The sequence below is a fragment of the Agelaius phoeniceus genome, chromosome 21, assembly GCF_051311805.1.
Source record: "Agelaius phoeniceus isolate bAgePho1 chromosome 21, bAgePho1.hap1, whole genome shotgun sequence".
Classification (NCBI taxonomy): Eukaryota; Metazoa; Chordata; class Aves; order Passeriformes; family Icteridae; genus Agelaius; species Agelaius phoeniceus.
In genome coordinates this window covers 1555614-1577025 of record NC_135285.1, presented here as the reverse complement: position 1 = coordinate 1577025, position 21412 = coordinate 1555614, and the positions used below count along the sequence as shown (strand labels likewise).

At 53.2% G+C, this 21412-nt stretch overlaps 2 protein-coding genes and 1 non-coding gene across 3 annotated transcripts; all 3 read right to left on the bottom strand.

Moving 5' to 3' along the window:
- Window positions 1-3330: 3330 nt before the first annotated feature.
- On the bottom strand, window positions 3331-14832 carry ZMYND19 (zinc finger MYND-type containing 19). Its single transcript, XM_054646373.2, has 6 exons — window positions 14682-14832; window positions 14395-14454; window positions 12938-13044; window positions 7971-8111; window positions 6254-6434; window positions 3331-4856 (listed from the first exon to the last, which is right to left on the bottom strand). The coding sequence occupies exons 1-6, from the start codon at window positions 14730-14732 to the stop codon at window positions 4713-4715; spliced, it is 684 nt and encodes a 227-aa protein (XP_054502348.1). The 5' UTR covers window positions 14733-14832; the 3' UTR covers window positions 3331-4712.
- A 2817-nt stretch (window positions 14833-17649) lies between these two features.
- Window positions 17650-20983, bottom strand: RPL12 (ribosomal protein L12). Its single transcript, XM_054646432.2, has 7 exons — window positions 20828-20983; window positions 20672-20745; window positions 20213-20311; window positions 19525-19606; window positions 18832-18918; window positions 17835-17947; window positions 17650-17746 (listed from the first exon to the last, which is right to left on the bottom strand). The coding sequence occupies exons 1-7, from the start codon at window positions 20862-20864 to the stop codon at window positions 17741-17743; spliced, it is 498 nt and encodes a 165-aa protein (XP_054502407.1). The 5' UTR covers window positions 20865-20983; the 3' UTR covers window positions 17650-17740.
- On the bottom strand, window positions 19752-19879 carry LOC129129031 (small nucleolar RNA SNORA65). The gene has a single exon (XR_008535374.2). It is a non-coding gene; the product is annotated as a small nucleolar RNA SNORA65 (small nucleolar RNA).
- Window positions 20984-21412: the final 429 nt, after the last annotated feature.

Below are 21412 nucleotides of genomic sequence, written 5' to 3'. Positions count from 1 at the left end.
CTTGCCTAGGGAAGGAGCTGCGGCTCCAGCGCCCCCTCGGGAGGGACCCGTGCCCTGAACCCGGCAGCCGCTCACTGGGAAATCCGGGCTCAGCCTTTCCTCGCCATCCCCCAGCGCCTCCCTTAGAGCCCTTCCCCAGCCCGGCCCGGCCCGAGCACACCCGGGCTGGTGCCGCTGTCCCTGCGCAGAAGCCGTTCCGGGGCTCGGAGCGCTCCTGGGCGCTGCCCTCTCAGCCTTTCCCTCTCCCCTCAGTCCTTTCCCTCTCCCCTCAGTCCTTTCCCTCTCCCTTCAGTCCTTTCCCTTTCCCTTCAGTCCTTTCCCTTTCCCTTCAGTCCTTTCCCTCTCCCCTCAGTCCTTTCCCTCTCCCCTCAGTCCTTTCCCTCTCCCCTCAGCTTTTCCCTCTCCCCTCAGTCCTTTCCCCGGCTCAGGGCGGGTTCTGCCCCTCGGGATGCGCCCCGCAGCCATTCCCGCCGCGGTGCCGCTCCCTGCGCTGCCCTGGAGCCTGCGCTGCCGCTGCTCCCTGGCGGAAACCCTGCAGACCCAAATGTCTCCTTGCTGAGTTAAATCAGCCAAGGCTGGGCCGTTTGCTGTTTTCCCATAACCAACCCTACATTTATTGACACTGAATTTCATCTCCCACTCTCTCATAACATCCTTCTGCAATTCACTCAGCCTTTATTATATTATCATTACACTGAATAATCAGTGGATTTTGTCAGTTTCATTATACATTACCTTTTTTCTAATGTTTTTTTAAATCTATTGGACATCCAGCTGTTTACCTCCCACCACCATAAAAACCCTCCCTTCTACTCCTTTCCTGTCTTTTAAACAGTTGTCTTTGTGACATTTCCCTTTTTGACCAGCAACTTTTCTTCCTTAAGTGCCTTGAGCAAAGTCATCATTGAATGCAGTTCAAACTGTCCCAACCAAATCCCCTTTTCCCTGCTTGTTTGATGCCTGGAATTGAAGCAATTCCAGTAAAGTTTTGAAGCTGATTTCCCCGTACAGAACCCACACTGACTCCTCCTCAGTACTCAGCCATTGGTGCTGCACCACAGCATCCATGAATTCACGAAGTGCAGGTGGCTGTAGTTCGAAATTCCTTCCAGAAGCCGCTGTGCCATTTGCTGTGACATTGTACCGAGGGAGAGGTCGCCATCCCAGCTGGGAGCTCAGCTTGTTCCTCCCTGAGCTCCCTCGGAGCCGTAGGTGGCACCGTCTGGTCCTGGCGACTTGTTGCTGCTCATTTCAGCTGAACTTTCATCTCTCCTGCAAGCACTTCTGCTCTGAGCAGATTCCCTGTGGAGCTCTCCATATGGAGTATTCCCATGTGAACTCCACCAGCTCTTTCACAGGGAACACATATGCAAACAAGTCACTGGATTTTCTTCTGCTGAGGCTTTCATCTTCAGGTCAGCCCTTCCCTTTGCTGTGCATCAGTCTCTGCTGACTCCAGCAGTTCCCCTGCTCCTGATTTTTTCAAAACTACTCATTCAAGTTTTATGACTTGAACAGTCCTCATATTAATTTTTCTTTGCATTATTTGGCTGGGTTGGTTTGTTTCTTTGCTTGTTCTACATTTCACCTGCCAAATGTTATTCTTTCCATCTCTTACATTTGGACACAAGTTCAATTTACCAAGGATTTCTTCTTACTCTGAGTATCCCACATGCTCCTGTTTAATCACACCAGCTTCCTTTTGCTCTCAGTGCTCTTTTGCTGGGTGGTGAAGCTTCGCTCCTGGCTCATGTGTGTCTTACACCACCTCCATGCCTCCCATAAGCATTTCTGTCTTTCAGCTGCTCCTTTTACCACGAGTTTAATTTAAAATTGAGTCACAAAGGAAAACTAAGACTATAATCTGATGGTGTTTTCAAGGTGCAAGTATCAGAACCCCAAACCCTGCAATCCACTATTTTTCAGATTTGGTATTCCTTAAGCCAGCCAGGATTTCCAGTTGTGTTTTCTGCATGTTGGAATTGGTGATATCATCCTACTTGGATAGGAAGGAGCACTGGAAGGTGCCTGTACCAACATTTCACAGAGTTTACAGGGGGTGTGCAGCCCTGTTACAGCCAGCACCAGGAATGCTGCAGCCTCCTGCCCTGAGCTGGATTTACCAGATTTACCTGCAGGAAACAACTTGGATGAAGAACATCTCCATCAGGGGGAAGCCCTTGGAAAATCAGTTCTTGATCAGAACTGTCCAGGTGTGCTCCCACATAAATGACTCCAATCCTGGGGTTTTAAATATAGAGATATCCCTGCCAGTTGGGCTTCTCTGTAGGTAAGGAGGGCCTTTACAAGAGCTCCATCCTCTGGGGTGCCTTGGGGAGCTGCCACCTTCAAGTTCCTTTCTGACCCTCCTCACTGAGAGGGAAGATGTGCCAAGATCTGCCCGAATCCCTGATCCCACAACCTCCCCTCCAGCAGGCAGGGATGTGTTCACTGCAGTCCCCAAGACGTTCCAAGAGTCAAAATCCCTGTAGCCACTTCTCTCCTCTGGCACAGGGACAGTCTGAGGTCACAGATCACACACCCAGGTGTTGTTATCTCCCTGTTGTCTCCCTGAGCCTCTTCAGGAGATCTGGGCAGTTTCTTTCCACTTGGGTTGGTCCCACAGCCCTTTAACCCTGTGGCCATCTGCCCACCTGCTGTACCCCACCTCCCACATTCCCTGGGATCAGGATTCCCCCAAGCACCTCCATCCTGAGTCCCACCCATCCCTGATTCCCTCAGAGGAATTTCCCCACTGCCCCACCAGCCTTGGGCTGCAGCCTGTCCTTGTGCTCACAGCAGCAGCATTGAAACATCTGCACCAACTTTTCCCTGCTTGGTGCTGCTCAAGTGTTAAAGGGCTCTAAGCCTGCACTTTGTTTTGATAAACATGATTCCTGGTATTAAAATGGAAAACTGGCAGGACAAATAGCAGCCTTTTAAACAGGCAAGAGAAAAGAAGTCAATACTTCTGCCCTATTCAGTGGATTACCTCAATAAACAAAATAGTCCTTATGTCCCATTTTATAATAATCAAAAACTGCATTTCACTTCAAGGAAAGAATTAATGTTTCCTTTAAAAAAAAGATTACTCATGACAGGAAAATTTGACTGGGTCCTGCTTGGTTTTTTCATACTAAAGGGCATTTTGGGCTGCCTGAACAGAAAAGTTGCAGTACAAATGTGGTTTAAGAGTGGCAACTCGACCAAGTGCCTTCAAGTGAACTTCCAGCAGGAAGTTTCAGAAGTTTTTTGCTATTTCCCAAGATGCTTAAAGCCAAAGGATGAAAACCCACCCAAATGTTAATAATTCAGAACTTCCTGTGCAGATATTAGAAACAGAATATAATATTGGAAGTCCACAGCAGATCAATTTTCTAACAAATTGAATACAAGCAAGACCAACATTGCAACATGAAGTGGCAAAGTGAATCCTGATTGAAAAATCAAAATTCTAAACGGCTTTTACAAAAAAATTTTCACTAAGCACTCCAAGAAAGGCTCTGCATTAAGCACTCAGCAGCTCACATTCTTCTACTGTGAAGCAAGACTAACACCTGGCACTAAATTATCCATTTAGCTCTTCAGGAAACTCAAGTGATGTTCCTTACACTTCTAAGGCAAAAATGGAATAGAAAATAATTATTCATGAAAAGAAAAATAGGCATGTGCTCTGCAAGGGAAATCCTCCTCCCATACTACTTTTACTCATTACTACATTAAAAAAAATCAAAAAGTGATTCTTGGATTGATGACAACTCTTAAAGAAGTGAATAAATAATTCAAATCACCCAGTATTAGATATTTAAACATCTCTGCACATGACTGGAGTGTTTCCTATGCTACGGGGAAGCCACGAGGGCGACCACATCCACACACAGCTGCTCCCTGAGCTCCCCCAGCACTGCCTTCTGTGCAAGGCTTTGGAACAGAGAACAGAGAGCTGGTCCAGCTCCCTGGGAATCCTGGCTGCTCCAAGGCCCATCTCCAGCAGCCCCAGCTGCAGTCCTGGACTCAGATCCCAGAGGGTCCCTTTGCCCCACGCCAGCTCCTGGGGCACTGCTCCTGCCTGCAGGGACTGCCAGCAGCCAGGGTGACTGAGCTCTGAAGGCAGCTGGAAGGGAAGGGGAAAAAGCCAGAGAGCAGACATGGATTCATTCCAACCTTTACTTTGTTTGCTCTTTTTTTGTTTGTATTTTTTTGAAATAGAGCTTCCATGCAGAGTTCTCCAGAGTAAGTGCTGATGCCAGAGCCTGCCCCGCTGGCCTTGGCACTGCCACAGACACTTCTGCCACATGGGAGGAAAAGCTTTTGCTACATGACTTTTTTTTTTTTTTTTCTTTTTTTTTTAACTTTTAGGCCAACAACATGTTCTCATCTGAACATTACAGTTAATGAATGCTATCAAGAATTCCTAACAAAAACTGTACATGAGTTTACAAACGTATTAACATATAAATAATGAGAAGCTTCCTGCCTGGAGCTCCACAGTAGTCTTTTTGCTTGAGAATATAATACTGGAAGGGCAGACCCGATCCCTTTCCACAGCACCAGTCAGAGCTGGCTTAGTCCAGTCAGCCATTCTGCTCAAGCATCACAGGGTTTTTCTTCAGTGCCTCTGGCTTTGATAAGCAGTCTGTCATACTGTGCAAAAGCAAGAGTCCAATGCCTTTGGGAAGGAATCCTGCTGCTGAGAGGCCTCTGCCGCCCGGTCACCGCTCAGGGCCGAGCTCCTGCTGGAAGGTTCTTTTCTTCTCCCGACAGTGCTTCTTGTGGGCCGGCCAGTCCTTCTGCTGGCACTGCGAGCCGCAGTACCGCGCCACCTGGCAGCGCCCACAGATGTTGAACTCGCGGAGCTGGGAACAAAAGGTGCTGTTAGAGGGGCTGCTCAGTGCCAGGAGAGCCTCAGCATCCCCCCAGGGGACACCCCAGCAGCTCTGCCAAGAGGAACCAGCAGCATTCCCAAGGAGCTGCACCATCAGGCGGGTGTCCACGGTCACCGAGTTCAGGTGCACCCATGAGAGCCAGGAGCAATCCCTCCCCTGGGCCTCTCTCCATGCCTGCCACAAACAGGTGACAGGACAAGGCTGAACAGCCTACGCTGGAAAAGGGCAGGGTGAGAGGGATATTGGGAGGAAATCCTTCCTGGGAGGCCTTGGGGCAGCTGGGGCTGCTCCTGGATCCCTGGTAGTGCCCAAGGCCAGGCTGGACAGGGCTGGGAGCAGCCTGGGACAGTGGGAGGTGTCCCTGCCCATGGAATGAGATGAATTGTAAAGTCCCAACCCAAGCCAGTCTGGGATTCTGGGATTCTATGAAACACAAACACCCCACCATGAGTTTCAGAGAACCAGAAGGGTTTGGAGCAATCCTCTTTGCTCTTCTAAAATGAGTTCAATTTACGGACAAAATATTGGAGCATTACACATTTGTTGTCACAATGCTCCTGTTTTGTCAACTCAAGTTCTGTTTTCAACTACAAACAAACACCTGAAATTCAGAAATTATCAGGAGGGCTGCACAACCTCAGCCATTGCCAAATTACTGTTATCCAGGGAGCTTTTGGGCACAGACCCAAATAAAAGGCAGAGCTGCCTCTGTTACAAATAAAGGGAATTTAAGATCATTTTTGCAAATGTTCCCTTCCCCACAGCAGAAAGTGGAACACAATAGGTTTAGCCTACTCAGCATCTGCTATCACATGAAAAGCCCTTGTTTATAGATAAGGCATCTGTGTGACAGAGGCACAGCCCTTGCACAGCTCATTCTCTCACTCCTGATGTTGCTTTATCTTCCTCCAGCAGAACTTTTCCTCCCAGCTCTCCCCTGAATGAAGGCCACTGCAATTCACCTTCACCTCAGGAAATGGTAACCAGGTTATTTTTTGATTCCATGACCATGCAAACCCTGCTAGAATGCTTCCTGCTGCCTCACACAGCTGCTCACTCATCCCAGCTCTGCTCCCTGCAGGAAAGCTCCCACCTGGCTTTTTGTGCACTCTGCAGAAATCACCCTCCTCCCAGCAGCCCCCTACCATCCACTGCTCCAGCTCAAACCCACATTCCCTCCTGTAAGAAAACTGAAAACTATCACAGGCTCAGGAGGTTCAGGCCAAAGAAAACCTGCGTGGAAGAAAATCGTTGCTTTTAGCTACTGAGTGGCTCATGTAAAGCTCTACATTTTAAATAACAAATAAATCCCTAGACACACCACTAGCCCAAGGATTCCATGCTCACTCCCAGCTCTCTGAACCCACCTGTTTTTCAATCATTGTGCAGGGAGGGTAGTGACATTCATAGTAAGTGCAGGAGTTCTCCTCCTCCTCCACAACATCCCCATTAGCATTGTAATATCTGGTTACATTCAGGACAGGAAACTGCTCTTCTATGGGGTCTGTAGGAAGTTGTTGGATTGCCAGCCAGTACAGACTTTGTTCCCTGGAAAAAAAAAAAAAAAACAAGTAAAAGTTTAGTACATCAATTCATAATAATCATACAAAGATATTGATTCCAAATTTATTAATAAATAAGGTTAACATTGTATTTAGCCTCAGATTGCACATACTGTTCATATATTGGGTGGTTTTAAGTTTTTTTTAGCCTAAATGCAAACCCCAAAAGTTTAAAGGTATCAATCAAGAAACATTCACATAGAGAAAAGTTAATCCTGTGCAAAATTATTCACACTAAATCAAAATCAATTTCTAGTATGAAGTCTGCTTCTTGTTCTTGAACCCCCAAAATCATGTAGAGTATTTGTAATTCACTATAGCTTCTCAAAATCAGTTTAATCAGCTCTAAACACACCAATGTTAAAGCTGCTGCTGCTGCAGGTCTTTCAGGAGAAGAGTGAAGTGAAGTCTGTGGGTCTGGATGTTCATTGATTATCCAGATCCATCCTAGCACAGAGTGTGATGTGCTGAGTGGATTCAGTGAAACCCAGCCCATGGGGAGCTCCCCCAAGCTGCTGCTGAGAGGTGCTGGAAGCTGAGCCCAGAACCCACCCTGAGGGAGTCCAACCCCAGCTCACAGCTCCCAGCAGGAGCCTCCATCCTGCAGCTCCCATCAGGAGCCTCCAATCCTGCAGCTCCCACCAGGAGCCTCCATCCTGCAGCTCCCATCGGGAGCACCCATCCTGCAGCTCCCATCCTGCAGCTCCCATCCTGCAGCTCCCATCCTGCAGCTCCCACCGGGAGCCTCCATCCTGCAGCTCCCAGCAGGAGCACCCATCCTGCAGCTCCCAGCGGGAGCACCCATCCTGCAGCTCCCAGCGGGAGCACCCATCCTGCAGCTCCCAGCGGGAGCCCCCATCCTGCAGCTCCCAGCGGGAGCACCCATCCTGCAGCTCCCACCGGGAGCACCCATCCTGCAGCTCCCACCGGGAGCACCCATCCTGCAGCTCCCATCCTGCAGCTCCCATCCTGCAGCTCCCATCCTGCAGCTCCCATCCTGCAGCTCCCATCCTGCAGCTCCCATCCTGCAGCTCCCAGCAGGAGCACCCATCCTGCAGCTCCCACCGGGAGCACCCATCCTGCAGCTCCCACCGGGAGCACCCATCCTGCAGCTCCCAGCGGGAGCACCCATCCTGCAGCTCCCACTGGGAGCACCCCTCCTGCAGCTCCCACCGGGAGCACCCATCCTGCAGCTCCCAGCGGGAGCACCCATCCTGCAGCTCCCAGTTCCCACTGGGATTTCTGAGGGGCAGAAGGCACTGAGATGTGCAGACTGCCCTAAGCCTCTGCCCAGCTGGGAGGGCACAGAGGTTTCCTGCTCCACCTGGCACAGCCCTGAGGGTGAGATGGGTGGGGTGGTCCCTGCACAGCAGGACATGAGCACAGACTGAGCCCCAGCTGAGGAAGCCAGGACAGGGATGTGTAAAGCACCCAAAGTTTTATCAAAAAGGCTCTGCCAAGGCAAAAATCACTGAAGGAAGGAGACAACATCTGAAGAGCTGTCCATTGCCCTGCTCCATACCTTTGTTTGCTGGAGATGTCCTCAGCCTTGGGCTTCCAGCCCCAGGGCACGAGGCGCAGATTGTCCAGGCGGTTGTCCACGGTCACCGAGTTCAGGTGCACCACCTGGAAGCCAGGAGCAATCCCTCCCCTGTGCCTCTCCCTGCAGGACACAAAACCAACCTGAGGGTCAGTGCTGAACAGGAACAGCTAAAAAACAAAGGATCACAGCAATTGCAGAGGCAATGTGAGCTGGGAGCTGCTGGCACTGGGCTGCAAACAGACTCCAGGGGCTACTCCCAGGAGAAAGTGCCTTTCTCCAGCAGGTGGTTTCAATTATAAACTAGTTGAATCAAAAGATAAAATAGAGTCATTTTAAGCATTAAGTTGCTTAGTTCCAGAGCCTACTCCTCCAGTTACTGCTAAAGATCCATGGAATTACAGTGCTCCTTGGAAGGTGCCAATACTGCCTTATTATTCCCATAGGAAATTCTATCAGACACATTTGTGCAACTTTGGCACTGGTGTGGTGTCACAGTGCTCATTATTTATGAAGAAACACCTCTGAACAGCAACAGGACAGAGGTTTCACCAAGTATGCAAATCTTTTTAGACTGTAATTGTGTGTCACACACTGAAAGTCTGAAATTACTCCACAATTGACCAAGAGACACCTGAAACTTGCCCAAAACCCAAAGCAGGGCTAAGCCAGGATGGCTGCAAGGAGAAATCTTCCCTACTGCCTTCTAAGAGTTTCCATTTGCCTTTCCCCCTTCTTTTCACCTCTCCTCTCTCCGTTTCATCGAGTTCACTGTCAAACACCCTCATGCCTGGACAAGTTTTGGTATCACTTCTTGCAGGAATCCCCATCCCAGCTGAAATGCAAGGCCTGGACAGAGGGCTGTGTCCCTGTGACTGCTCTGCCATGAGGAACCTCCCAGCCCAGGAGAACAAGGACCAAGCAGAGCTGACAGCACACACTGAGGGTAACCCAGCACCTCCTCATGGACACCTCCCAGCAGCTCCACCCAAGCCCAGCCTGGACACTGAGCCCTGCTCAGCCTTCACTGAACATTTCAGCTCAAATAATTATTTTAATTTTGAAGAGATATTTGTCTGAGTTTAAAAATTCCCACCTTTTTTTAACCTTTATAAAGCTCAGCATTACCCAGCAGAACAAGAAACTCATTTCAATATGACTTACAATGAAAAACGTAGGATTTTTTATTCTTCGTCAAAATCCATCCAGATATGTCTAAGTTATGTACCTTGGGGGTAAGAAAAACTCTTGCACTTCGCATATGCCCCAAAACTTGGTAGAATTTAATGAGGAGAATCCCCCTGGAGAGGCTGCAAGCAGCACCTCACACAGAGTGTGCTCCTGCTCCCACCAGGTAATTCCTGTGAGAATTCCCTGCATGGGAACAGAGCCTGGAGCCCCCTGCCAGGGAGTCTGCTGGGCCTCCATGGAACAGGGAAAAGCTCTTCCCTTTGAAGGTAAAACCAATAAAATCCTTCTTTTGGGGAAAAAGAAACCAAACCACACACATTAAAGCAAACAAACTATGGCAGAGTCTGCTGAAGTGCCCTAAAGGAGGAATCCCAGAATCCCGGCTTGATTGGGTTGGAAGGGACTTTAAAACTCAGTGACACCTTCCACTATCCCAGGGTGCTCCAAGCCCCATCCAGCCTGGCCCTGGACACTTCCAGGGATCCTGGGCCACTTCCAGGGGTTCCCCATCCTCCCAGGGAACGATTCCTAATTCCCAATATCGCATCCCTCCCTGCCCTCTGCACTGGGAAGCCATTACAGTAACAGCTGTAATGTACTTTGAGTTGTTGAAGGCCAGCAGAGGGTCTGGCAAAGGGAATCAGGAGTCCTGAGGGCTCCAAGAAGTAGAGAACTGCTGGAGATGAGCATCAGTCAGATATGGAGACAGGGAAGGAGTTAAGGTTCTCAGAATGAGCCTGGGACAAAGTGCCAGCTGGAGAGATGGGACAGATAGGAGACAGGAATCTGGGAGGAGGAGACAGAATTCAGAGCAAGAACAGACTGTGCAGGGGGGAAAGGGAAGGGGATCCCAAGACTAAGTTCAGAAATATTCTTGATTTTATTAGATGAGTTTAGAAACTGCTGGAGCTGGGCAAAGAGAGAGGATTATGAGAGGTTGTCCCTGACACTGAGATGTCACAGCAGGGTTGCACCCTGCTCCTCCACAGCCCAGATCTGCACCCAGCACCCCAAAAAGCAAATTCTGACCAATTCTTTCCCACACTGAGCCAGTCTTTACCTCCTTGTATAAAACCCCATTTATCTACATCACTGCCAGCTTTTCTGTGGCCTCAAGTGACAAAAGCCTAAGTAAAGCTGGAAGCTGGACCTTGCTGGTGAGCAGTCAGTGCTAAACACCACTGCACTGGGTGCCAGACCTGGTAATGCCAAATTCAGGGTGATCCCTTCTGTCCAAGCTTTGAACACAGGAGCACTCCCCTCCCCAGGCCTCTCTGTGACCATCCCAGCTCACCCAAAGTGAGCAGCAAGGACAGACAGACCCTGCCTTGGGAACAGCCTCAGGAATGCAGCCAGAACTGCAGGGCTGGAGCTCCTGCCTCCCCCTGCACTCCTGAGCTCCTGCAAGATGCCAGGCAAACCCTTCCCCCAGGACTTCTCAGGGATCATCTGGATTCTGTTCTTTGGGTATTTCAGCAGCTCAGAGCCCAGGACTGGAATACAAATGCAGACACAGCAATTCCAAGCACCAGGAACCAGAACTGAGCCTGTTATAGGCAGCAAGATGGCAAGTGCTCTAAAAAAAACCCTTAAAAACCCCCAGAAATCAGGTCCTGGATGTCTTTTTGAACATGCAGTTGGTGCTACTTATGACTAATCCCCTTCTGCTGCTGCTGCTGTTCCCCAGGGAACATCTCCACACCAGCAGAACACAGAGCTGGGATTGCTCCACAGGGAACTGAGGAGGGACAAGACTCCTGCAGAGACACCAAACCCTGCTTTGGGGGAGCCAAGCCTCCATGTGGAAATCACAGCAAGCAGCAGAGAGGCTGAAGAACCATCAGGAAGTTCTCCCTGTAAGAATTTTTGCAGCTCATGAGGGGAATTTCCAGCTACTGATGCCTTTTGATCCCACAGTTGCCTCTGCACAGGGCAGCAGGAGAAGGTTCCTGTCACTGCTGCAGCTCCAGCAGATCCAGGATTTCTATCCCAAGGGCCTCATGACATGAACAAAGGTACCTGCTTAACTAGAAAAGAAAAAAATCTGTTTTACTTGCATCTACCACATGCTACTCACTGTCTCTTAAACCAGAGGCACACAATTGGGTTGGCTTTACGTGTTTCTGGGGTTCATGTGCAGAGAACTTAATTACACACCTACACCTGCAGTAATCCATGATCTTTGGTTTTTATTCATACAAGGAGTCAGGCTGGCACTGGGAAGTGCAATCAGTGCCTGCCCCTGCCCAGCTCTCCTGACTCTGACAGGATCCCAACCTCCAGCACTGCCCTGCTCACCAAGGGAAGGACCTGACCCTGCTCCCCAGTCCTGCTTCGTGCTCAGAGCAGCCCCAAAACTGCTCTGCTTAGGGGGGGCAGAAACTCCACAGCCCCTGCAGAGACTCAGCCTCTGCCCTGCAGTGTTTGAGCTGCAACTGAAGATCAGCAGCACCAACACCTTCAGGACCAGGATGAATTCACAGGAACAGCAGAGATATTTTATATCTTCTACTCCAGAAATCTGACTGCAACTTCAGAAGTGCAGCTCTGCTTGCCTGGCAGCTCACACCCCCCTGTGCCTCTCCAAAATCCCCATTACACACAATCTCTTATTTTTAACCACAGCCCATGCTCGAGTGACACAATTTGAATTTCCTAACTGAATATGCTCAAATGACTTCCTAATTTGAGTAAAACAAGCCAGGAGAGGCAATGGCTGGGCTGTGTCACAAACAAATAGCTGGGATGTCATCATTTACACAGCCTTCAACAACTGACCTGAATAATTTTCAGGTGCTGTTTAATGCTACTTACAGATAATAATTATGACTGTCTGAGGTTCACAGTTAGCAGCAGCTGTCAGTGATTTGCTCCACATATTGCAGCCAATTTCATAATTTCAACAAAGTTCTATGTGCAATAAGATTAAATATTAACAGATGCAGGTTAAAATCCATATTTAATAAGCAGACTGGAAATAATAAACTGATATTCCTCCTGTCTCCTTCCTCCTATGCAAAGCCTGGTTCTAGGGGGATAAAAAGATAACCTGGAAAAATAAAGGGCATCCTGGGCACTGTGACTTCCAAAGATGTGGAACTGAACAGAAAATATGCTTAATTTTTCCAAAAAGGCTTTTAAAATAAATAAGATTTCTTCAGCAGATCCCATCTTTTGTACAAACCCATCAACATCTAGAAGGAGCAACAGATGAGCTCAGAGGATGAACTGCTCTCAAATGAGGAAATTGGCTCCTGAAACTTAATGAAACTATGAAGGATTTCAAGGATTTGTAGAGTATGGAAAACAAGATGCAGCAGCTGAAATGAACCATCAGCAGCATCACCTCAGGCAGTTTTGCAGAAAGCCATAAAAAAATCCTCAAAGTTTGAAGTTATCAGGAGTTCCCTCTCTCCAGTGCTCTGCCAATTCTCAGGGGACAAAAACCTCACAAACCTTTAAAAGTTTGTCTTCCCCCATCAAATGGGGCAGGTCCTGTCCATCCCCCAGCTGAAGTTTGGGCAGCATCCTCAGGTGCACACAGGGTGTCCATGAACAGGGTGTCCATGAACCTTCCCCTGCTCTCCCTGCCTGGAATGTTCCATGGGCTCTGCTGTGTAAGGACCCCGCACCCAAACCCTGTGGGCACCCTGAGCTGGGTTTGCCCCTCTCCTGAGGGCACTTGGGCAGAGGGATCACCCTTCACAATCTGGGGCAGCCAAGGGCACCCCTGGTTTTGTGCTCCCTGCTGTACCCACCAGAGCAGCTCGTGCAGGAGGCGCCCCGAGCCCCGGCCCCGGTTCTTGTCGAAGGCGTAAGCGAAGATTTTAGCACCATTTCCATCAGCATCCACCTCCATGCGAGCCTAGAGGGAAGGGAAAGGCTGTGAGAGCAGCCCATGGGGCACACAGCACCCTCCACTGGCATGCACCCCACAGCTGGGGGATGCACCCCACATCTCACACTTGTCCCTGCAGGTCCCTTGAGCTCGGGGGGTCTGAGCTGTCCCAAAGCCCCAGGGGGACCCAGCCAGCCCAGCCTGGGGGGCACCAGCTGGGGGCACCCCCAGCACTGCTGTGCTCCCTGGGCCAGCTGCTGGCACCTCTGGGTGCTGAAAGCCAAAGGGCACCTCCATCCCTGCCAGAAGGGGTCCCTGGGGGCTGTGGTGTGGGATGGACCCTGTGGAGCCCAGGGAAAGGGCAGGGGGAGCTGGGGTTGCCTGGATAAAGCACAGCAGGAATGCAGCTCTGGGGATGGGATTCATGGCAGGATCCTCACTCTGCCCCTGGCAGCCACCAGGGTTTTGCTCCAGCACTGCCCCATCACCCACCTTGCTGGAAGAGCAAGGGCCTGCCATTTTTCCTGCATTTTCCTGCCATTTTTCCTGCATTTCCATATTTTCCTGCCCTCCACAATGCTGTTCAAAGCTCACAAAGCACAGCAAGAACTTGATGCGTTTGGACAGTCAGGGTGTGTTACCACCACAGTGACAGACACTCACAGTGGCTGCCAGAGGGGAGGAAGGGACAAACAGGGAGAGTTCTGGCAGCAGCACTGCCCAAACTCCTAAAATCAACAAGAGCAGCCCCAAAGCATCCACTGCACTGCAGAAATGTAGCAGATGATGGTCCCTCCTCCAAAAAACCACCTTTATTTGTTGAAGATTTTGTAATCATTGTCTTTCACTTTCACAGCCTGGTAGAACCCATTTTCCAGTGGATGTGAAGAGGAAACACTTTCACTTTTTTCTGGTCCCATAATCAGTTACAATAATACAAGTTTTCCTCATCCAAAACTAAGTGCAGAGTGAACATTTTTAATGTTTGCCAAACCACGGGAGGGCAAATTATCAGTTCTTCAAAAGCATACAAATAATATGAAAATGAAAAAAACTAGAAAATAAATTAGTAAATAAATGTTTTAAAGCAAGGTTTGTCTAATTGGGAAAAAAGGAAAACCCAGAACTTTTCCTGCTTGGAATCTCCCACGTTGGGACTTCAGTAAGTTCGAAGTGTTTTTTTTCCGCCAATCGGGGGAGTTGCAGGCTCAGCTCCTCCAGGGTCTGCTCGGCTGGAGCAGGGCACGAGGAGAGGGCAGAGCCGGAGCTCCAGCGGGGCCCGGGGGGGCGGCGGGGCCGGGGCAGCCCCGGGCGGGGGGGGACTCACAGAACCCGGGCAAACAGCGGGAGAGGAGCGCGGGCAGTGGCGGGGCTCACCTCGAAGGAGTAGCTCTCCACCAGCGGGATGTCCTGCTCGTCGATCAGCGTGTACTTGGTCTGCAACACAGCGAGAGAGAGAGAGAGAGCGCCGTCAGCGCGGCCCCGGCACGGCTCGGCAAGGCCCGGGACTGCACGCTGCGGCCCCGGCTCGGAGCGGCCCCGGCACGGCCTCAGCGTGGCCCCGGCAAAGCACAGCACGGCCCGGCCCGCCCGGCCGGACCCCGCGCCCCGGCCCCGCCGCCCCCCGGCCCAGCCCAGCCCGTCCCGCCGTGCCCCGCGCTCACCTTGCCGGCCACGCGGCCGAGCCGGACGATGCCCAGTTTGAAGTCGGTCATGGCGGGGCCGGGCCGGGGCCGCCGCTCGCCCCGCGCCGCTGCCACGCGCCGCCGCCTCGCGCACACCCGGGGGGCGGGGCCGCCGCGCCACCGCCTCCCCGCCGCCCCTCGGCCAATGGCGGCCCGGGCCACCGCCCACCCGCGCCCGGCGGACCAATGGGAGCCCGCGCCGCTCTCGCGTCACTCCCGCGAACGCCGCCGCCGCGGCCAATGTGCGCGCGGCGCGCCGCGGCCCGGGTCACGTGGGACGGGGCCCCGCGCGCGGGCGCGGGCAGCGCGGGCGCGGGAGGCGCGGGCGGTGACGTCACGTTCGCGGGAAGCTCCGTGCCGGCGGCGGCGGGGGCGCGGCCGCGCTTAAAGGGACCGCAACCCCCCCCGGGGCCGAACGGGGACAGCGGGAACGGGGACAGGGCTGGGGACACCCCCGGGACCCCAGGAAGGGAACAGGGACACCCCAGGGCCTCGGAGCCCTGGCTGGCGTGCCGGTGGCACATGGCGGCGGCCCCGCCGCGTGGGAGCGCCCGCTCTGCCCGGCCTGCCACCCCGCGCTGCCCCGACGGGCCCTGCGGGGGGAGCCGCGTCCCGGCCGGATCGGGCAGGGATCAGAGGGGCCGGAGCTGGGGACACCCACTGGGATCCCGGGGTGCAGCTCCCGGCCGTGCCCAGGACAGCCCGGCATTCCCAACCTCCCGGGGCAGCCCGGAGAGCCGCGCTGCGCTTCGCTGGGCGGCCCCAAGGGGCTGTGCCCTGCCCGGGGACAGCGGCCAGGCCCAGCGGGGACAGCACAGAGCCACCCCAGAGCTGTCGTGGGGTCGCCCCAAGAGCCTCCCCACCAGGGCAGTTACTGCCAGAACTTCCAGCCATTCCAGCGCTGGGGGATTACTTCAGGACCTCTGAGGGTGTCACAGCAATTTTTTGGTTCAGATTTCAGCCCAGGGTGTCCTCTACATCTTCATTCCTTCAGAAAACCCTCAAGATTGTGGAGTCCTTCTCCGAGGGCTGCTCCATCTGCTTATCTCCAGCCTGGATTGATCCCAGAGTTGCCCAGACCGAGGTGCAGCTCCAGCACTGGGCCTGGTTAAACCTCATGAGGTTCCCATGAGGTTGTCGAGCTTGCTTGAGCTTTTCCAAGTCCCTCTGGATGGCATCACATCCCTCAGATTTGTCACTTCATCCTCAGCTTGGTGTCACCTGCCAGCCTGCAGAGGTTGCACTTGATCCCTTCATCTATATCATTAATAAAGATACTAAATTAAATTAAGAAGATGGGATTAAATGTGACGTTAATGTAGGTTGTTATCTTTGGAACCCTCTGCCTCCTCTTGAAGAAGCATGATTTGGAAAAAATTAATTATTGGCAGGGCAAACCCTCCTTCCAAGCACTGCTTTGCTCCTACCAGAGCACGTGCCCTCAGGCAGCACAGGAAAGGAAAGGTTATGGGTCCTGTTTCAGGAGAACTCCCTGTAAGGAAAAGGAATCATTTTTCCAACTGTTTCCAGCACTGCCAAGTGGAGGGAAACCCACACGGGACAGCCCTGACAGCAGGAGGCTGAACAGCTCCTGAGACTCTTAGGGCTCGCTCCAGAGTGGGTTTCCAACACCAGGGGCACAAAGATTTTCAACAGAGTTTAAGGCAGAGCTGCTGCAGAAGGGGCTGCCCTGCCTCAGGCACCCCAGGTGTTTGTGAGGCTTTTGTGGAACCCCTGCAAAGGCTCAGCTGGAAGGGACCCAACCCTCCCCTGGCACAGCAGCCAGGCTGGCTGGGGTGAGGATGGGATCCCCCAACCTCTGCAGCCCCCCAGCCTCTGGCCACTCCACACAAGGGTTTTCTGCCCCTGTTCCTTACCAGAATTTGTGCCACACAAACCCTTGGAGACACTGGACTGGTTACAGAGCACCAGGAGCCACACCTGACCTGTTCAGAGCATCCAAATTATTCCCTGCTTGAAACATGGTAACGTGGTCAGTTCAAAAAAAGGAACCAGATAGAACCACAGAATATCCTGAACTGGGAGGGACTGAAGGGGTCCCCCAGCCCAGCCCCTGTCCCTGCCCAGCCCCTGTCCCAGCAACCCCAGCCTGGGCATCCCTGGCAGCGCTGCCCAAAGGCTCCTGGAGCTCTGGCAGCCTCGGGGCCGTGCCCATTCCCTGGGGAGCCTGGGCAGTGCCAGCACCCTCTGGGGGAAGAACCTTGCCCTGAGCTCCAGCCTGCCCTCAGCACGGCAAATCCCTGGAATTTCAGCTGTAATTCTCTTTTCTTCCTGGCTGCCTCAGAGCAAGGCCCTACAATCAGCTGGGGAAAACAAATCAAAGTTCAGAGCCTCAAACTCTGCTGGTTTTGACTCCATCAGCTGCACGTGGAGCTGGGGACAGGGAGAGAGGGGCCAGCCCAGGCCTGGAGCCCAGGCAGAGCTGCCCAAGGCACAGCCACAGGCAGGGACAGACACATCCCTGAGCTCTGGGGATTTTCCCATGGCTGGGAATACCCAGGTCAGGCTTTGCTCAGCTTTGCTTTAGGAGTGAGGAGGGTGCAGCTCCCCTCCACAAACAGGGACACAGTGGCATGTTCTGGACAAATGGGGTCTGCCAGAGCTCATTATTATTTAATAAAAATGGGGTTTTCTGATCATGCCTTTCCCTCTGTAACTACAGCCCCGCTTCAGGCTCTGTGGCCCTCAAGTCACCAGGGCAGTGACCCAAAAATCATTAGGGAGCAAAGGACACAAATGGATCTTGTTTTGAATAAGCAAAGCTAAACCTTCTGCTCTCATTCCTCAGCCTGTTTTTGAACAGCCACACTTCCATCCCTGCCCCAATCCATCCAGAACAGGCATGGACACATCCCACCAAAGGTGCTGTATTTCAGAAGACAAGGAAAATTCCCAGCATGGGACAGGAACAAATCAAACCAGGAAATGTTTGCAGACAACTGGGTCTTTATTTTAGTATTTAAAGTGCTACAAAAAACTGAAGGAGCCTTCGTGTGGCAACTTCCTTTTCTGCAGTCTTAGCTCTGTTGGAAGAAGCAAACACAGCTCATTAGTGGAGTTTTTCAGTAATTAGATGTTGTACATCAATTTCAGTCAGAGCTGGGTACTCACAGCTGGGCACTCGATGGCACCACTGTTGATGTCATCGATGATGTCATGGGGGTGTCTCCCATCAATGCTGCAGCCCACGGACTGGGCAGTGCCGAGGATCTCCTTGATGGTCCCTGCAGGAGCAGACACAGCCTTGTCAGTGCTTTACCAGGGAGAACATCTGAGGAGCTTACCTGGGGCAGCCTGGGCTAGGGGAAGGTGTCCCTGCCCATGGCAAGGGGTGGAACTCAATCAGCTTTAAGGTCCCTTCCAACCCAAACCTGTCTGGACTCTGACAGAGAGCTCCTCACAGCTCTCAGCTGTCCCTGTTCCCTCAGGGATTTGTAGGCTGAGCCTCAGGGCTCACCAGGGATCACCAATTCCTTTACCCAGATCTCACACCCTGGATTCCCCCAGGAACACACTGCAAACTCCCTGTGCCCCTCCCCAGGTGCTGGGGCTGCCTGTTCCCAGCCAGCACAGCTCAGGTGGGAGCCCCTTCTGCCAGGCCATGGAGCATTCATTCCCTGCATGCCCCAGGACATGGACCATTCCCTGTGCCCCCCAGGCCATGGGGCATTCATTCCCTGTGCCCCCCAGGCCATGGGGCATTCCCTACACAGGCCATGGAGCATTCCCTGCACACCCCAGCACATGGAGCATTCCCTGCACAGGCCATGGGGCATTCCCTGTGCCCCCCAGGCCATGGAGCATTCATTCCCTGCACGCCCCAGGCCACGGACCATTCCCTGTGCCCCCCAGGCCATGGAGCATTCCCTGTGCCCCCCAGACCATGGAGCATTCCCTGCACAGGCCATGGGGCATTCCCTGTGCCCCCCAGGCCATGGAGCATTCCCTGCACAGGCCATGGAGCATTCATTCCCTGTGCCCCCCCAGGCCATGGAGCATTCCCTGTGCCCCCCCAGGCCATGGGGCATTCCCTGTGCCCTCCCAGGCCATGGGGCATTCATTCCCTGTGCCCTCCCAGGCCATGGTCCATTCCCTGTGCCCCACTCACCCGAGAGCTCCCGGGCCAGGGAGCGGTGCCGCATTTGCCGTGCGATGTTGACGATCTCGTCGAAGGTGACGCTGCCGCTGTGCTTAACTGGGAGGGAAGAGCAGCAGTGAGGGCACCTGGGCACTGCCAGCCCCCTGTTCCCTCTGGGAGGGCCATTCCCAGCACTCAGACCATGGGAGAGCTGGGGGTTTGCAGCTCCAGCAGGACTGCTGCTCTCAGATTATCCCCAACTCCTCTTTCCAAGCTGCCATTTCTGCCAGCTCCCTTGGCTGTGCCAGGCCCTGTGCCAACAGCGTGATACAGGGCAGGCCCAGGGGCAGGAGTCTGTTCTACCCCAGCTTTGCCCAGAGCAGCTGGGGCTGCCCCTGGATCCCTGGCAGTGCCCAAGGCCAGGCTGGACAGGGCCTGGAGCCCCCTGCGACAGTGGGAGGTGTCCCTGCCATGGCAGGGGTGGCACTGATGGACTTTTGGGGACCAACCCAAACCAATCCACGACTCCATAATCTCCCATAATTTCCTTAAACACAGAGCTCTGCTGCTGTGCATCTCTTGGTACCCTGGCACTGCAGGGATGCCCAAAGCAGCCTCGTGTCTCATTTACCAGTTTGTGCTGAATAATCCTAAAGAAAGGTACTGCTATTTCCCCTCTTTTAGGCCAAAAATATTGAGAACCAAATCCAGGAGAATACTTACTGTTCTTCTGCTTCTTTCTGTCACGAGGTGGCTCCTTCAGAGCTTTGATAATCAGAGCAGAGGCAGAAGGAACAACCTCTATCTAAATACAAAGAAATTAATTTCCCCTCCCATTCTAAATTACTAATGAAGATACTCAACCTATCAATTATTTCAGCAAAGGTAATTGCCAGAGCAGTGTGGGTTTTATCAGTTCCCTCATGCTCCAGGTTTTTTGTGCTGCAGGAATGTGTTCCCAGGTTTTCGGCACAGGCCTCCCCACAAGCAGGAGAGGACTGCTTCCTGCCTGGGGCTTCCTCTCAGCTCACCACTGGAATGTACCAGCCACAGACATCAGAACAGGTACGGTGGCAGGTGGCTACAGGAGTTGGCAAGATTTTTAATTATTTATTAATTTCTATGCTGCTTTAAGTATGGTTTTTTTGCTGGTTCAATGTTCTGTACAAAGAATAATCTACAACAGGATGAAAGTTGAATTTTGGCAGGCTCCACATGCATCCCCCCACCCACGTTTTAAGGTCTTCCCAGAAGACCCCCACACACCCCCTGTGTGGCACTCATTTTATCCACCTCGGAAGGATGAAGGGCTGAGTGGACCCTGCCGGGATCCGGGCCGGTGCTTGGAGCAGGCGGAGCCCGGTTGGGCTCCACGCCTGCAGCACGGGCCGGTCCGTGCGGCGTGCGGTACCTGCGCTTGCCTGTTCTGGATCGTCAGCTTCACCGTGATCCGCAGCCCCTTCCAGTCGCCCGTGGCCTTGGCGATGTCATCGCCCACCTTCTTGGGGGACTGAGGGACGAACATGGAGGTCACACGGGCTCGGGTTAGAGCCGAGAGCCGCAGAGTGCCCCGGCTGCTGCCCCTCTGAGTGCGGCCCTGCTGCACGCAGTGCTCCGGGACGGAGCAGCACCGCCAGCGGCTCCCCAGCGCCTTCGGAACGCGCTTTATCCCTCTCGTTTAAATTTAAATTCAATTTAAATTTTTATCCCTCCCTCACCCTTACATTCCCGCGGGACTCTCTCGTTCCCCAGCAGGACACGCTTCCCACTGCGCCCGGACATGTCCCATCCCTCCCTCCCCTCCCAGCCCCGCTCCCCCGGCCTCCAGCCCCGCTCCCCCGGCCTCCAGCCCCGCTCCCCCGGTACGTACCAGCCCCAGGGGTCCGATCTTGGGCGCCAGCGCGGACGTGGCTCCGACCTCGCCGCCGGTGCAGCGCAGGTAAACTGCGGGGACAGGGCCGCGTCAGCCGCGCCCGCCGGGCCCCGCGGCCCCCGCCCGCCTCCCGCCCCGCTGCCCGCTACCTACCGACTTTGATCTCGTTGGGATCGAACTTGGGCGGCATCGCGGCGGCGGATGGCGGGGATGGCGCGGATGGAGGCGGATGGAGGCAGGAGCGCGAAACGAGGTCTCCCGCGGGCAGCGAAAAGACGGCGTGGGCGGCGCGGGCCTATAATATACCCGCCGAGATCTCGCGAGATGACAAGAAAGTGTAAGTAGCGGCCGAGATCTCGCGAGCGATGAAGATCGGGCTGTGGCGGGATCTCTGTAGATGTGTATTTGTATTTCTATATAATGATTAGATAGATAGATAGATAGATAGATAGATAGATAGATAGATAGATAGATAGATAGATAGATAGATAGATAGATAGATAGATAGATAGATAGATAGATAGATAGCCCTGTTGCAAAACGCGGACTATGTGGAAGGGTGGTGTGGCACTGGCAGGAGTGCTCAGGGCACCGGTGGAGTCCCCTCCCCTGGAAGTGTCCAGGTGTCCAAGAAAGGCCTGGCCGTGGCGCTCAGCGCTCTGCGCTGGGGACGAGGCGCGCATCAGTCCCGGTGATCCCGGGGAATCTTTCCCATCCCGGACAGCTCCGGGATCCCGC

What these genes read in the sequence shown, in the direction of transcription:
- RPL12 (XM_054646432.2), bottom strand. Translation starts at nt 20,864, where the DNA reads ATGCCGCCCAAGTTCGATCCCAACGAGATCAAAGTCG. An exon ending in TCCCAACGAGATCAAAGTCG is followed by an intron (nt 20,746 to 20,827) that starts GTAGGTAGCGGG and finishes CTGTCCCCGCAG; the next exon opens with TTTACCTGCGCTGCACCGGC. An exon ending in TCCAGAACAGGCAAGCGCAG is followed by an intron (nt 19,607 to 20,212) that starts GTACCGCACGCC and finishes CTTTGTATTTAG; the next exon opens with ATAGAGGTTGTTCCTTCTGC.
- ZMYND19 (XM_054646373.2), bottom strand. Translation starts at nt 14,732, where the DNA reads ATGACCGACTTCAAACTGGGCATCGTCCGGCTCGGCCGCGTGGCCGGC. An exon ending in TCGGCCGCGTGGCCGGCAAG is followed by an intron (nt 14,455 to 14,681) that starts GTGAGCGCGGGG and finishes GCTGTGTTGCAG; the next exon opens with ACCAAGTACACGCTGATCGA. An exon ending in GACATCTCCAGCAAACAAAG is followed by an intron (nt 6,435 to 7,970) that starts GTATGGAGCAGG and finishes TTTTTTTTCCAG; the next exon opens with GGAACAAAGTCTGTACTGGC.